The following is a 17,672-nucleotide window of genomic DNA, read 5'->3' as shown; positions in this document are numbered from 1 at the left end:
CATTAATACCCTTATTATTTTAACTAAAATATATTATTACCCTCATTAATTAAAATGCCATTAATGTCATTTTGTATCTATCAGCTAATGAAACAGCTAATTTACCAAACACTCATATTAGTTTATCAACTATCAGCTACCAGCTATCAGCTACCAGCTAAAAGCTACCAACTAAAAGCTACCAACTATCAGCTAGTTTTACCAAACAGAGCCTTAATTAATTTGTAGTTTTTTTTTTTTTTGTTATACCATGTGTCTGCTCGATTAAAATGCAAATTGAATTTCCTACCTCTATTTGTTTCAATTGCTGTTTAATAGTAATTGAGAGAGAAAAAAAGGTTATGGTTTTAGATTTTCAAAGACAGTTCAAACCTTTATTTTCATGTGATTACTTGAACATTCACATTGAACGTCAATCATAACTCATAAGCCATAAGGGCCTCAATCACATTGAACCCCTCTTTTCTTTTCTTGACAATTGGGGCAAAGTTGAAAACCAAAAAATCTAGTACTCTAGAGATTGCAGTGATTTGTGTTTTTTACTAGAATGCTGATAATTTAGAATAACAAAATATTACAGAAATTATTTCACAAAAAGAAAATCATTACAATCAGATTACTGATTGCATTTTTGTTCCATTTCTGTGCAGAGTGATATATCTGACTGCATAAGAAGGTTGAGCACTCTAACTCATGTCAACTGATTTTAGCTACCTGTGCGGCCGATGCAACTTCGCAAGCGAAACTGAGATATCAAAAAGGAAACCAAAACCTTTGCCCTTCAATGTCATTAACTGTGTATAATAAATATATCCTGTGGAAGATTAATCCGACTGCAGACAGTAAAGTTGACGAATATTCCCTGAAGCTGCACCACAGAAATAGAAATAAAAGTATAAGCATAATCTATTTGATTTGATCATTTGACAATATTAATCAGAGCAAACCTCCATTTGCAATATGCTCCTTAACCAAATTCCTTTTTTTACTAGATGATGTTAATTTACATATAAAATACTCTCTATTCCAACATCTGTTAAATTATAACATTTTCCTTCTTTTATTTTGAAACTACATAAAGAGAAATTCTTTAGTTAAGTGTGTTTATTTTATTATGCTTTGAAGAGGAAATGGAATACAAATATTCTGGGGTGTTTTACAAAATTACTGATGGAGAAACTCAATTGATGTTTGTATAATACTAATATAATATTAGTATTATGCTATGAAGCCTATGAAGCACGGACACGATACGAGTATCCGATACGGCGATACGTATCCGATACGGCGATACATATCCGATACGGCGATACGTATCCGATACGGCAATACGTTACTAATTGAATAATATAAGATACGATACGTTTAAGATACGCATATAAAAATTAAAACTAAATAGTAGAAGAGGAAAAAGGTGAGAGAATATGGTTAATATTGAAAAATGATAGTTGTATAAATAGCAACTAGTGATGAATAATTAAATATGATATTTCGAAAATTGATATGAGATTATAGGAATTGAAACTTTGTACATTTATTGTCTATTAGGAAGTAGGAACTAATGATGAATATAATTAAATATGAGATACTGAGAAATTGATATAAAAGATTATTGGAATTAAAACCATCTTTAAAAGTGATAAGATTAAGAAAGCATTAAATAGGGGAATAAATAATGACCATTACAAAATTAAAAAAGAAATGTAGAGTCATTAAAAAACAAAATCACCAAAAAAAAAATGGAAAGTCACGTATCGGAAGCGTATCTGGACGTATCAAAATTTTTTTTTATTTTTTTTTTAAAAAAAAAATCGGATACTCCTTCTATACGTATCGGCAGCGTATCGGTGTATCAGAGCGTATCGGATACGATTCGACAGGGATTTTGAAGTATCCGTGCTTCATAGTATGAAGCACTGTTAGAGATACCGACACCAGACACACCTTTAATATGAAGTGTTTGCGTATTATGCATTAAAATTTAAAGTGGAAGTGCAGATTGCAGAAGCTCCCAAGTTCAGATGATATACACTCCAGCCCCAAACTATCTATTACAACTTGAATAGCCTCTTCTCTATCACTCTTTTCCTATGTAACCGCACTCATGTTTTCATTTTCTGTTACTAACTTTTCCACCTTCCCATCTCAACTTCTAGCCAGAGAAGTCAATGGCGGCCTAGAGCGCCACTATCACAGCAGTTTGAGGCGGAGCTGAGTAGACTGTCTGCGGTGCGAAGGCTTGTGGCAGCGTGGAATAGGATCGCGGGTCGCAGGAGCGGTTTCTGAACAATTTTACTTTTTTCCCCACTTAAAAAGTCAAAATTACCCTTTAAAATTAAAACAACTTAAGGGTAACTTGGGCTTTTTGCTTTCTTTTTTAGTGGTAAAGTTGTTTAACCTAGCCGTACTTCTTACTCTTTCATATGATGGCTGTTGGGAGGTAATAAAGACTATATGATTCATGACTTGCACCAATAATCCGACTTGTACCGATAGGATACTGAGTTCTTATATGCGTGATGACCCAATCATTGAGGTCAATCCATATCAGCACAGCTTCTAGAAGATGTAAGACTAATACCCAGTTAGAGTATTCCTGATTTTAAGGGAATATTCTGTTATAAAAGAAAGGAAAGGGAAATGAGTATTCACTCAAAAAGTTTGTAAGGAGAGTTACACTTTGGTATAGGAGCAATTCTGCTCTGGTTTGGGAGTTCATAAAACTCTGGATTACATTTTCTGTTTAATCCACCATTGTAAGAGCTCCAAGCTCAACCATTTGCAGTAAATAATACTCAGTGCTCGTCATATTTTTCTGGTTTCTATCATTCAATTTCGTGTATGGTAAATGAACCAACATCAAAGGTTACTGAGAAGTTTAGAGCCCGGGTAAGTTGGCTAAGGGAGATCAAATTAAAAGGGCAACCAGATATAAACAAAACAGATTTCCAAGTTATGGAAAGAGTGTTAGAAACATGACCGATTCCTTTGGCGATGATCTTAGAACAATCTGCTAGAGTTATGAAGTGAGCAAATTTGGGAGAGGAAATGGAAGAGAATAAGCAATGATTACCATCAATATGATCAGAGGCACCTAACTCAATTATCCAAAGATTTTGATTGTTACAAGATTGAGATATGAAGGTTGCGAAAGCATGAACATCAGTGGCAGGCGACCTATGAGAAGATTTTTCAAGAAAACCATGAAGAGAGTAGCATGTCTTGAGTGTGACCCATTCTATTGCAATATGTACATTGAAGACGATCCATTTTCTTCACAAAAAAATTGAGTGGACCAGCAAGCAATAACTAGAGATGGAGACAAAAAATGAAGGTAACAATGACTTTTGGACTGAAGAAGTGTTGCTTGGATATTATTTTTATCATTTTACAAACGAAGGAAATGACTTTTGGACTGAAGAAGTGTTGTTTGGATATTATTTTTTTATCTTTTTAAAAACGAAGGAAGATTCAAGGGTTCTACGGACCAGAGGTAGAAAGTATAAACCCTTAGAAGAAAAATTAATCAACTCTTGATACCATATTAAGAGACCTTGATAGAGTACTAAAAGATTTCTGAAATGCTTCAGTGATTTGCCTCAACTGATCCATCATATTTATATATACTACTAGAAATAAATGCAATTTACATTTACAATGAGATTAAGAAAGTGTAGTCAAGATTGAGTGTTGGATTATATGATCGTAAGATCTTACGTGCTAAGGATGCCTGAGAGTGCTACGATCAGAGAGAGATCGTTCTCGTTGCTAGCGCGGACATGATCAAGCTTTTTGAAGCAAGATTGTAAAAACGTGTTGGGCCTTTTTTTTTTGGGCCTGTATTATAATTTTCATGTGTTTGTGTATACATATATGAAATTACTACCTTCGTCCCAAAATAAGAGTCATCTTTGGAAAATAAAAACTATTTGTCCTAAAATATTTGTCAGTTTTAGTTTCCAATGCAATTTTATTTTTAATCTTTCAATTATACCCTCTAATAAATACTCTTAATTTATTGTTTTCTCACTTAACATAAATACTAATTTGAATACCCCAATAAATTAATAAGGATAATTTGGTAAAGTCTCTATTCTCACTCCTTCTATTATTACCATTTTATAATATGTGTGAAAGTGTCAAGTATGACACTTATTTTGGGACGGAGGGAGTACCATTTTCCCCTTCAAAAGGATCTTATGTGTCGTACTAACGATCCCAGTTTTACGATCTTTCACAAGCCGACCAGTCCTATTTAAGATCTTGTGCTTGACTATATTGTTAATAACAATGCTATTTCCCAAGTGTATGGATGTTATTTCCTAGATGCAAGACTAAATAAATTGCTACAATTTCCAATACTAATAATAGCTTCAAATTCCAACATTTCATAATTGCTAGTAATCCCAACACTTCACAAGTCAGGACACTGCACCTTTGTCTTAGTATATATGAATGATATCATCATGTAACTCTAAAGCTTTTATCCAACAACTCATTAGCACACCTTTGTCTTAGTATATGTGAATGATATCATCATCACCGGTAATTCTAAAGCTTTTATCCAACAACTCATTGGCAGACATAATCTCTCCTTATGCCTAAAAGATCTTGGACAGCTAAATTATTTCTTGGGAATTGAGATTCACCATCTACCTAATGGTTATCTACTTAAGGCTTTGTTTGGATTGATGGAATCGGATGGAGCGGAGCGGAATGGAATGGAATAAAATGATATTCCGTTGTTTGGATAATTTAAAAACGGATGGAGCGGAGCGGAAATGAGTGGTTCCATTCCATTCCATCACTTACCACCATATTCCTTCCCCTCCGATTTGGACGGAATGAATAATTTGTCTTATTCCGTTCTAAAATTTCCAAACAATGGAATGGTACATTCATTCCGCTCCGTTCCACTCCGCTCCATCCCACTCCGCTCCATTCCATTCCACTCCGTTCATTTCGTGATATCCAAACATACCCTAAGTCTCAAACTAAATACATAAAAGACCTCCTCACCAAAGCCAATATGGCCACTGCCACTGAAGGCTCTTCTACGACATCTAGCGCCAAATTATGCAAGATTGGCTCTAACAATGTCTGTGATCCAACATTGTTTAGGTTGATATAGGAGCTCTGCAATATGCCACTGTGACCGGGCCTTCCTTTGCAACTAACAAGTATGTCAACTTCTATCCAACCTCCTTGAGGATCACAGGAAGACTATGTAACGTAATATTGAGTTACCTACAGGCTACAAGGGTCAATTAACCATGGCCTACTCTTAGGTCCTGCTAATCTTAGCAACCCTATCACCATTATTGGTTCCTGTGATGTTGATTGGGCAACAGACCCAGAAGATAGAAGGCCCGCCTCAGGAGCCTGCATTTATTTTGGACCCAATTTAGTATCCTGGTGGGCAGAGAAGCAAACGCTAGTTGTAGGTCTAGTGTTGAAGCTGAATATAGGAGTTTAGCTCAGGCCACTGCTGAGATCCTACGGCTCGAGTCACTTGTACAAGAATACAGGTCAAGTATCAAACTCCAAGGATACTGTGTGACAATCAGAATGTTGTTTCTCTCTCACACAATCCTGTCCTCCCCTCACGCACTAAGCACATGGAGTTGGATATATTTTTTTGGTCAAAGTAAAGGTCGTTTGTCTCTCACATCCCAGCTCAACATCAATGGGTTGATGTGTTTACCAAACCCTTAGAGACAAGCTAAGAATGCTTGACAAGCTCTCATTGGGCTAACCACCCTGAAATTGAAGGGAGACTATTAGGAATGAAGATTGGGCTTTTCCTTGTAATTTGGCTCGGTTCTCTCCCTCTCCCTTATTCTTAATTCTGTTATGAATTCTGTTAGGAGTTGGCTACTCTAACTGCCTAAATATTCTACAATGTAAAGAGTCCTAACTCCTAACTAACTTTACATTCAAGAGATTCAGATTCAAAGAATCCTCTATCTCTCTTCCCTCACTCTCTCTATCCCTCTCTCTCTCATCTATGTTTTCATTCAATGGTTCCATAACTCTAATAGTTCTTATATATGAGAGAGACAAATAAGTGTGAATACTCCCTCTGACACTATATATAAGCACCATTTGGCAAAATATATTGACCCCAAATATAAGCACGCTTTCAAATTACTGGATGCAATTATTACTATTTCTTCAAATATACCCATAAATGAGCATTCATTATGGTCCATAATGAATGCTACTATTCTGTTTTGGAAGATGAAAAGTCAATATTGAATATATTTATACACAAAGGCCAATTTAGTAATAGTCATACAAAAAATGTACATGTCAGTTACACTATAACTTTTTTAATATGTGTAAATTGACATAAGGACATATAAAAAGAGATGGAGGGAGTATAAGACAAAAAAGCAAAGGAATGAAGGTTACCATATAACCAGTCCTTGAAGTACATATGAAGCACAGACGACAATTCTCGTTTACGATTGTCTTCTAAAGAAGCTTCATGTATTAGCCGCCTTATCTCCCCTAAATTTTTTTTCTGAAAATAATACACAATTCTATTCAGTTAAACCAATTGAAACGTAATATATATATATATATATATATATATATATATATATATATATATATATATATATATATATATATATATATATATATATATATATATTCAGCAAATAGCCTAATAAACATACATTTTTATGCTGAGACGCCACATATGAATCTGGTAATGCAAATGGATTGTCTTTTGTAGATCCAGTGGATTCTTCTGCAAGCCAGTTTGGAATCTGCAGACATAAAACAAATAGAAAAGAGCTCTATGAAAAATAGAAAAAGAACATGGTTTTTAAATTAGCAATAGAGAATAAAATAGATATTTAAAAAATACTTTGAAAAGAACAAAGAAAGATACATCTCAACCCTTCTTCATCCATACATTTTTATAGAACAGTCACAGGATACAAATCAAAACATTTCCTGATGAGTCTAACAGTCATACCACAAAATTTGTGAACTGATCAGGATCCACTCGTGTAGCAGACTCGGCTTGAACATCAGATACACCAGCTGGATGAGATAATGAATCATGTGGATCAAGAATGCCCAAAGCCAGAGCTTCATCCCATTTGTTCACTGTGGGCAGAATTCCAACTTCACTCATATGCTCCTCCAACTGGGGGTAACATGTATTATACGGTGCCACCTGATAAGTAACAAGAGAAAATATCTCAACTAATAAGTTCAAAAAGGAGAGTGAGGAGTTTAGATAAAATATCCATACCCTTATCCGAAGCTAATGCCATTATAAAAATCATAACTGCATAATTGTGGATGAAAAATAGAAATAAAAATAATAGTTTACTGTATTTTTAACAGGCCCAGATGCTTATTCTTGCAGTGTTATATATAATAACATCGCAAGACTGTATGGTTGAGTTAACCTTTTTATTTATTTTTACTTATATTAACCATAGCATTACATGTCAGGCTTCATAGGCTTTGTACTGTCAGAAGTTAACAAGGGTTGTGACTTACGATGGTAATTTAAGTTGCAATCTTCTTGCACGGTGGGGGGCGTAGAACCATAGTAGCAAGGAAGATGAAAGGTGTGGATTATGTTAGAGAAAATAATTCAAAGCAGAGAAAGGGAGAAGGTAGGAAGAGTAGTAGAGTATGTCATTGAGTGGGAAGGCATTTCCTAAGTAGTGTATTCCCAACAACTGTCAAGATTGTATTTTTACAATCTTTGGCTAAATGAGCAACCCTGATTTTGCCTCAGACTTGTTTCCTGGTATTTTCATAAATTACTGTGATGAAATATAGAAACAGTAGTAGTCTGTTTGGGGTGTAGCTCCTCCTTTGTACCAAAAAAAAGAGAAGCGGAAACAATAAAAAAACAGAGGAGGGACTGAGGATGCTCACCTGCAGTTTATGGTTATCACCAATTATAAGAGGTTGCTGGTTCACTCCCAAAAAGAAAACACATTCACGGCAGTTGGCAATACAAATACGTTTTGCGGCCACAATCACATGAACCCGTTCACAGTGTTCGACTCTCACAGCCTGTCAACAAAAATAAAGTGAAGATCAGCTTCAGTACTCATAATAAAGCATCTGTTACTCTGATGCTTATAACAGATAGATTAACCATATCCCAAATCCTACCAAGTTCCAACTAAATATCTTAATTGGAGTATTATAAAACAGTCATCAAAACCATCAGGGATATAAGTACTGTAGAGATTTATTTTTAAAAAAATGAAAATGTGGAATAGAGGTGAAATTCCAAGTAATTTTACCTATTTTTATTCATTAACAAATTCAAAAATAAAAAATAGAATGGAAGAGATTGTAAACTAACAAGCTCAAAAGAATGTAGCATATGTCAAAAAGGCCCATAAGTACAATTGTTAAATTGTAATAAGCCTTTCTATATTAACAGTGTATGTGCAACTAAACTACCCAATAGTGTAGCTAACTAATGAATGGCTAATAAGTTTCTTTCTAATGGTGTTGCAGCACACAGTTTGACGAGCCACGTTAAGAACTGCAAAAAAATTCCCTTGAATTCATATTATCTGATGGAGTATCAAGAAATTCCGAGGACAGACAGTCCGGGCGAGCGGAGGAATAGAACAAGTTTAGAATGTACAAATGAAAGAATGAGTCTCCTTCGGTATAAGTTGATAATGGGTAACTATTTCCCCAAACTGAAAATGCAATCCTGCCATGGCTGCTCTGCAATCCAGCGCTAAAGCGGCTTGGTGGCAACATTGGCATATATAAATGAAATGGCGAAAAACTGGATGCATAACCCAAGCTATACAATGGAGGCTAAAACAATGTTAATATATTGGTTATACAGGAGTACTACAGCCATTAATGATAGTCCGGGTTACATTGGTAAGAGGATTCTTAATAGAAAAGGTCAGTTCCATTCTCATTTCTCTTTCCTATGAGAATTTTAGTAATCTGCAAAAACCTCATTCACTTTAAATGGAGAATTATCATATCAGATTCGTGTTCTTTGAGTTTCAGTTTACCACTCAGGATGACATCATGACAGCACAAAAATAAAATATCATTTCCCACATTCCTGTTGGAAGGTAAATTCCATAGATATTCTAATACATTATTAGACTCATTATGCACCTCTTAAAAGCATAAAACAGATAACATTTACCTTGCCAACTGCTCCAAGAACTATTGTAGCATCTGAGCATCCATAGACAATGGCATATCTCAAAGGAGCTAAGACATAGATGGTAGACTCTTGGCAATTTAGAACCTGCAATGACCAAACACAAATATAATAGCATTAGCAGGACACTTTCCATAATAAGTTGAACAAACATGTCAACATTTAAAACATGTGTAGTAAGATATATATATATATATATATATATATATATATATATATATATATATATATATATATATATATATATATATATATATATATATATATATATATATATATATATATATATATATATATATATATATATATATATATATATATATATATATATATATAGAGAGAGAGAGAGAGAGAGAGAGAGGACGTATCATATGAGAATGACATTTTTATGTGAGAACATGAGAATGAATCTGAACCATTAGATTTTAAAATAAATGGTGCAGATTATTTGTCAATCTTTTTTTCTCTCATCTCCTAATCAATTACTTGGTTCCACCTGAAATAATGATTCGTCGAGTTGCATTTGTGGCTAAACTGATTGAAGACGCAACATACGAGAAATAATTTTAAAATTTTTTTTATTATTTGATTATTTTGTCACTTCTCAAAAACATGGAACGCCCCCTTGGGTTAAGTATAATTACGTCAATCCCCAACAATCAAAGCTGGGGTTTTACAAGATTACTGATGGAACAGAAAGAGATTGAATTTCTTATGGAAAGACATTAAAAACAAATATAAATTGTAATCTTCCTCCGCAGCCACTTCACATGCTAAAATTATTCAATATACATTATTCATCATTACACCTTGGTTTTTATTCAAGCTCGAAATGCTTTTACTAAATAGCATCCAGCTGCAAAGATGATTGACCATGAAAACGGACACTAAATTATAGGCAGTTGGCCTAAACTAATCCCTCCAAAATAATCTCTCCATCCCACAACGAAAAACACACTTGCTTATTTCAAATAAATTAAGAAAATACTATAAATGAAAGAAAGAGAATGATCATTTTGCAATTTAACTTTATCAAATATTGGTGTAGTCACCAGTACCATAAATTCAATTGCAAAGTGAAAGATATTGACTTGCAAGTGCAGCACATAATATTAATTAAAGGGTACAACAGAAAAAGTAATTAGTATTACATTGAAAGTTGAAAGTGAGACTCATTTTGGGAGAATTTGTTTTACAAATGTGACACTCATAATGGGACTGATGGAGTACATATTTAGATAGACGTTCAAAAATCCACACCTCTTGATTATAATGATGACATAGTTGTTTTCCAATTTCATTAGGTTTCCAAATCTGTTTCCTTATTTAATACTGCAGTACACTAGACCTAATTCCTACATTGGTATCACGAGCTCCCGGTTTTGGAGGCCTTTATTGTGGTTCTCTTTACCGTCTTCATTGCGGCATTCTTGGCTGTTTTCAATATGGTGTCTGAAACTTTCATTGTAGCCAGTTTCTTACTAGCACTGTCACTGCCTGCTGACTGATTCAGCACTGTTCACCTAGCGGTATGGCTCTTCTCACCAGCCCATATGGTCAACATTCATATGGTACTGTTCACATGTATGTATAGTCCTTATTCATCTTCCGTAAGGTCACTGTCACCAGTGTGTACGAACATTATTCACTAGTCTGTACATGATGTTTATCTCAAATGCCATTGACACCCATAGTTTGTTCTTTCATGGCTGTTTGTTGTGATTACTTCCTTTGACTTAGACTTAGGCTTTATGTGGGCTAAAACAGTCACCCCAAGTATGGCTTGGGAGATTCAAAAAGCAATGATTCGTCTGGGTTCTAAGCACTACAGAGAAGACCATACACTTTTCTTTAAACATTCATAGGGAGGAAAACTAAATGTATTTCTTATTTATGGTGATGGCATTATTATCAAATAATGAAGGCCCTATATAGTTATTTTGTACTCTCTCCCTCTCATACTAAGAGTTTCCGTTAAGTTTTGCACATTTTTTAAGATAGTGATTAGTCAATGTTGATTACAATGATAAAATGAGTTTCATTTATTAAAATGCTCTTATAACTTGAAGTTACTTGAGTTGAAATAAAGTAAATAGGGATATATTAGTGAAAAAATTAATAAAAGTTATATTGGTATTTGTTAAGAAATGTGATTGAGCCTAACTCAACCCTACAAAATCGGCTTGTAGAGTGAGGATTGCCCCCACTTATAAGCACATGTTCAGACTATATATCGTCCGATGTGGGACTCTTAACACACCCCCTCACGTCTAGAACTAGACAACTGGAGTGTGGAAATAAATGGTGGGGAGCCCGATAGCGGAAACCTGATAGTAGGTGGTCCACCAGATCTTAAACCAGACTCTGATACAATGATTGGAATTGAATAATATATTTCAAGTATCTTAAAATTACAAGCACTAATCCCTTTATATAAGACTATTCTAATCTAGTGGACCTAACTAATGAACTAAAAGCCCAAATATAAATTACTACTAATAATAGTAAAAATAACTTATTTACAACAGTATTCTAAAGGGACAAATAATTTGAGACATAGAAATACTGCAAAAGAGACACTAAAAATGAAACGTGGAGGTAGACCAACACTTTATCAAGAAAAAACTAGATATCAAAGTGATAAGCTGCCTACATCCCTTATGGGCAATAGTTGGCAGATGGGTTATCAAAAAAGGGTTGCCCACAACAATTAAGTCAACTTAGTTGCAAGCTGGGAAAGATAAATATTCACTCACCAGCTTGTGGAGTGTTATAAATATCTAAATTTGCAATTATTATTATTATTATTATTATTATTATTATTATTATTATTATTATTATTATTATTATTATTAGGCTCGTTAATCAGGTCCATTAGTTTAGAGTTTGCATATATGTTCATGTTCATATTACTATTTGTAGGCTTAACACGATTAATTATATTCAAAATATTTTTCGACATATTTTACACATCACATTTGTCAATCTAATATCATATTATTCAGTGTTTCTCTCTCCTCTACTTTACTCCTTCACTAGCTAAATCCTACACTTTCAACAGCATAAAACCAGCAATTTAAACATTCAGCCACAAAATTCTATGAGTTAAGCCCAAAAGAAAGCATTGGTCCTTTTTCATGGTATTTGGAAAATGAATGGCTTCATACCCAACACGATTAGAAGTAGATGTATAAGTATAACATAACTCCATTTTTGTAACCCATATAAGAAAAATAATATGAAGAGTTAAATAGCCTAATGAGCTGTTATGGATTCAATTCCTTTAATGTTTTTCTTGCATTTCTATATTCTCTAAGTTACATGTTCGTTCGTATTTCGCAACTTTATTTCCTATATTAAGACAGATTTACTATCAGTGATTTGGCACAATCTTAGAAAACTAATTATGAGCTTTAGTCTATATAAAGTAAAAACCAATTTTATAGTTATGATTCAGATATAACAATATTCCAAATTTCCTTTCAAGACTTAGGATCAATAGTTCAGGAGATATTTGAAGGTTATAAATATAATTGCGAAGATGATAGAAACATTGAATATGAAAAATTAAAATTTCAACTTAACAAAAAAAGACATTTTAGAAACAAACCTTAACAGATGAACCTTTCATGTCAGATGCATGCTTCACATAAGACGATTTAGAGACCCCTTCAATGAAACATGAATCCCTGGTACTAGCTGAAAACTTAACCGAGACAGTGCATGCATCAGTCATAGCAACATCTTGATCAGAGCCACTGGCTGGCCCATTTTCCTTTGCAGAATTCCTTTCAGAAATATGTTCCAAAGCAGAAGTTATATTTTGCATAAGCCAGTCATGAACTTGCGTAACAGGAACGGGAACAGCAGGCATGTCGGGATCCGAATTCGCAAAAAACAGAGATGATTGACTTAAACAATTTCCTTCAGCCTTATCACCAAATTGAACCAAGAACCCAATATGCTCAAATCTATCCATAGTTAAAACCTAAGACATTGACGTCAGATAAGCATAATACTAATAGGTCTAAAAACACAATACTAGTAGGCCTAAGAATTAAAAAAGTCATATTTAAATTTAAAATTCAAATGATAAAATCTATAATGAAAAACATAATTTATAAGTTTATAAACATTCCTTACTTAACTGTATTTAACACTACATATCTTATCCTATGAAGTTTAATTGACTAAAGGAAAGCCAATATGTCATGCAAAATGAAAGCTGTAATATGTTTAACTACTGCAGTGAGATGCATATTATTGGGACAATAGTAAGTCTTCCTGTAACTCCAGATATCCTTAATTGTAATTACCAATAATTTATGCATTGTCAAATGCATGTGAAACTAAAACTGAATTTATTAGTTATATAAATGGGTATTAGCATTAACATTAAGAGACATAGGTATGTATCAACGACAACAAAGCTAGCTGATTCATGTTCGACATCCTAATCCTTATCAAAGTAAAATAAAATTATTCCGATTCCAAAACAAAGAGGAAGAGTCAACTACCAGCAAGCATAGCTGTCCATACAAACTGTTCATTCTATTCTAGTCATACCAGCAATCTCTAGCACAAAAATGTATATGAACCAACATGTATGATTTCATTTAGTGCACTGTAGGTGAGGCATCTAAAACTCAATTTTACCAAAGGTTACCTCAATCTCATTATTAATAACAGGTCACTTATATACAGTAAACTTCACTAGATGTTACAGTATATTATATCCAGTATACTTCACTAGATGATACAGTATATTTCACTAGATATTACAGTATATGGAAATAAGCAAATAAATGAAGATCATCCAATGAATCGTCAAATAACTTTCATTAAAGTTATGTTTGATTTGGTGGTGGCACTTATTTTCTCGCGTCCCAACCCAATACAAATAAAACGTGAAAATTATAAACTCCATATTGGAGTAGTGGCCAAATGCACGGTGGGTGGGGCCTTCCGCCGTGGATATTAACAGGTATTAAAGCTCAAAACAGAATTGGAACTGCTTGAGATATCACTCAGGGCCTATAAATTGGAGGAATTCTGAAGGGGTAAGCCATCTGATAATGTTCTTATTTTATTAATGCCACATTTGTTAGCACTAATTACTCACATTGATGTTGATCAAATATGATAGCATTTTGCCAAAACATTGATTCACACATGCAAACACCGGCACTCCAAATTAAGTGAAACGAGAATACGGCATACTACATACAGATTATAGAACCATGTCTTCGGTCTTCCACAAGGATTCTTCAGCAAGTTTATCATTATCTTACTACTACACATAAAAGTTGTATCTTCATTCAATACAAAAACGATCCCAATCAATTCGAATCCCTAGTGTGTATCTATCATGGTCATAAATCTCATCTTGAATTCTGATTCTCTATGACAATCCCCATTCACTGATGAATTTCATTAATTATATCGAATCACTACCTAAACTTAGTTTAGTCACCCACTTTTTTGTCAACTTTTTACAGCCAACTATTTTTCTTTTGTTATTTGATTCATGGTTTGGATATTGAATTATTATTATTATTATTATTATTATTATTATTATTATTATTATTATTATTATTATTATTATTATTATTATTATTTAAGTTTAATAAACATGCATTGACAGTGTCTAATTGTTTTACACCATCATCCAATGAGAGCCTGTTACATTGCCGTGTAATGCCTGTATTATAACCATGTTTAGAAAAATACTATCAACTGCCAATTCTAGTTGGATGTCTATGTAAAACTAGTTTACACTCACCGCACATGCCCCCTTTTTCTCTTTTTTTTAATAAAGATATTAAATTATTTTGATGTTAGTATATGATGTATCAGCTTATAATTTTCTCATGTCACTTATTTTTTTAAAAAATAAAATACCATATTTTTATTGATAATTCATCTTACAAGTTACAATTTATAATAAGATATGATTCACTATTCAAAAATAAGTCTTTGATTCACAAGTTAAATCTCAATGTGAATATTAGTTTTTATGCTTTGTAGCCTGATGCTATATCACGAAGCATAAATACAAAGTGCAATATACTAGAATTGACAAAAATCAATATGCTCCACATAATAGAGTAGCATTTATTTAATTCACCTAATTAATGTTGTAAGCAAAAAGAAAAGATTACCATCATTTTAAAGGACTGAGTTACAACTCTAGATGCAACATTTTTCATAACAATCATTCAAGTAATATAAATCTATGATCCCTCAACTTCCATGGTATGGCATCAAAACAGGATACTGATTCCAGTCATGGAAATCAGAGTGACTAACTGGTTGTATTTCATTTTATAAAATAGACATGAAATAATCTAACATTGGTAAAATTACAAAATCATTAGCATCACAAAGTAAATTAACAAACCAACCTGTGATTCTTCGCCTTCCCCTTGACTCTCGCCTGGCTCTGCTAGAAGTGATAGAATGTTAGCCAGGTGCTTTTGTAGATACAATAACTGATGTGCCTCTTCATCAGCCTGTGAGGGCATAAAACGCCTACTGTTGCTGCGCATAAGCTGCAAAACATTGAATTTGAGACTTCAGAATTAACACTATTCAGCATCAACATTATTAATGTCTATCCATATTAGCAAGCTCAAAATATCTCGTAAATTAAGGTTCCACTTTCTACAAATAATTATAAACCATTGAATCATAGGTTTCACCGCATTCTTAAACCCATTATATCTCATGAGTTAATACTAGTTTTAATTCCTATTCTCCTAAATCGTACATATCATGCATATAAATAGACTATTTTGCTAAGCGTATCAGTACTAAATTATTCAAAAACTTCTACCATATTCTTTCCTCATGTTCTCATGTTAATCAAAACTTATCTAAGAAAACTTCTGAAGTAAACTGAAAAACCATTTTCTTCGGCCAACAAGAAGCTTAAAGAATTAAAACAAGCTTGTTAGCAACTTCATATGGAAACATAATTAGAACAAAAATAAAAGACAGAATCACATATTACATCCAAAATTTAAAATATATCAGCATTCAAACAAGACACGGACTCTGATGCACCAACACAGGTAATAATTTGAAAAAACTGAATAAATTAAATGTAACCACACGTGTCGATGTCAGCTACTGACACGGACACACCTTTTCTCAGTTGTTGCTACGGAGTTCAAACAGCACAAATATACTACAATAATTGATACTCAAGCTTAACTACATTTCATGCATTGGATTGCATTGCAAGGATTGAGATTCGAAATTGAGAAATGAGCTTAACCTGAAGAGGAGAGAGAGCAGAAAAGTAACCATCGAAAGCAGAAGTAGAAGGCCAAACATCGGCAACAGAGGCAGAGTCCTTGTGAGAGCGGGGGAGCATCCTTTTGTAGGATTGAATGTAAAGGAGCAGAACCAGATCGTGAATGTCAGCGCCAACGACGTCGTTTTGTCCAGGCTGAGCCCTAACAAGAGGTTCAGAATCGGAGTGGTGAACGGTGGCGAGGGTGTCGAGGAGGAGTGTAGCTTGGTCGGCGGAGATCTGGAGGGAATCAGAGATTGTAGCTGAGTCGACTCGATTGTTAGAGGACGAGTCGAGAAGGTTCTGTTTCAATGCGGTTAGGGATTGTGTGGGGTCGGAGAAGATGAGCTTCGGGATTGGTAAGAGACCGAACTCGAATGGCTCGCGTCTCGGGTGAATCACGGAGCTTCCACTTGACGTGGAAGGCTTGATTGGGTCCGTCATTGCGAGAGAGAGAGAGAGAGAGAGAGAGAGAGAGAGAGAGAGAGAGAGAGAGTGGTGGCAATAAGGTGGAGTGAAATAGATCGGAAAATTAGAGGAGGAGGATGAACAGACGAGGGTTGCTTTGCGGTGGAGTCGCCGGGGAGGGGCGTTGTGACGTGGCTTGATGTGGTTGGGTTTGGTGGAACTATGCCAAATTATTTCGAACAATGTTTGAGTTGAGAGACTCACAAAAAAGTAAAGTTTCTTTTAAGTGTTTTGATATTAAATGTTAAAATAAATATCAATAGTGTTCTAGAAATGTGATTCTTTTAAATGAGTAGTTCTGATTTTCTTAATTTCTACCTATACCAATTAGATTTAATGATTATTGTTATTTTTCAAACAACAAATTTTTTATTTATAATATATTTAACCTTTATTTATTTATTTTTCTGTAATAAATAATTACGACTAATTTTCACAAAACTATCTCTAAAACTACTTTAAACTTTAAAAATGACAATTATAAAGAAACATATAATTTTCATAAGTGACACTTAAAAAGAAACTGAGGGAGTATTTTTTTAGAGGTTTTCTAGCACCAGTTTTAAAAAAATTACTAAATTTTGTTTTTTTTCAAATGTTTTTAAAATAATTTTTTAGTTTATAATTATTTTATGTTAACTTTTCTTCTACTTTTATATTATTTTAACTAATATTTATTTTTATTATAATTTAATAATATTATTTTTGTTATGAATA

General features: G+C 33.6%; 1 protein-coding gene across 1 annotated transcript; it reads right to left on the bottom strand.

The window, feature by feature from the left end:
* Positions 1-321: 321 nt before the first annotated feature.
* Positions 322-17,174, bottom strand: LOC131644769 (uncharacterized). Its single transcript, XM_058915360.1, has 9 exons — positions 16,470-17,174; positions 15,595-15,741; positions 12,801-13,178; positions 9,173-9,277; positions 7,912-8,052; positions 6,989-7,192; positions 6,684-6,776; positions 6,415-6,526; positions 322-868 (listed from the first exon to the last, which is right to left on the bottom strand). Exons 1-9 carry the CDS (start codon positions 16,929-16,931, stop codon positions 825-827), a joined length of 1,686 nt encoding a protein of 561 aa, XP_058771343.1. The 5' UTR covers positions 16,932-17,174; the 3' UTR covers positions 322-824.
* Between the last annotated feature and the right edge of the window lie 498 nt (positions 17,175-17,672).

The sequence above is a fragment of the Vicia villosa genome, linkage group LG1, assembly GCF_029867415.1.
Source record: "Vicia villosa cultivar HV-30 ecotype Madison, WI linkage group LG1, Vvil1.0, whole genome shotgun sequence".
Lineage (NCBI taxonomy): Eukaryota > Viridiplantae > Streptophyta > Magnoliopsida > Fabales > Fabaceae > Vicia > Vicia villosa.
The sequence above is the reverse complement of the archived record's forward strand: the minus strand, read 5'-3'. Positions and strand labels throughout refer to the sequence as shown.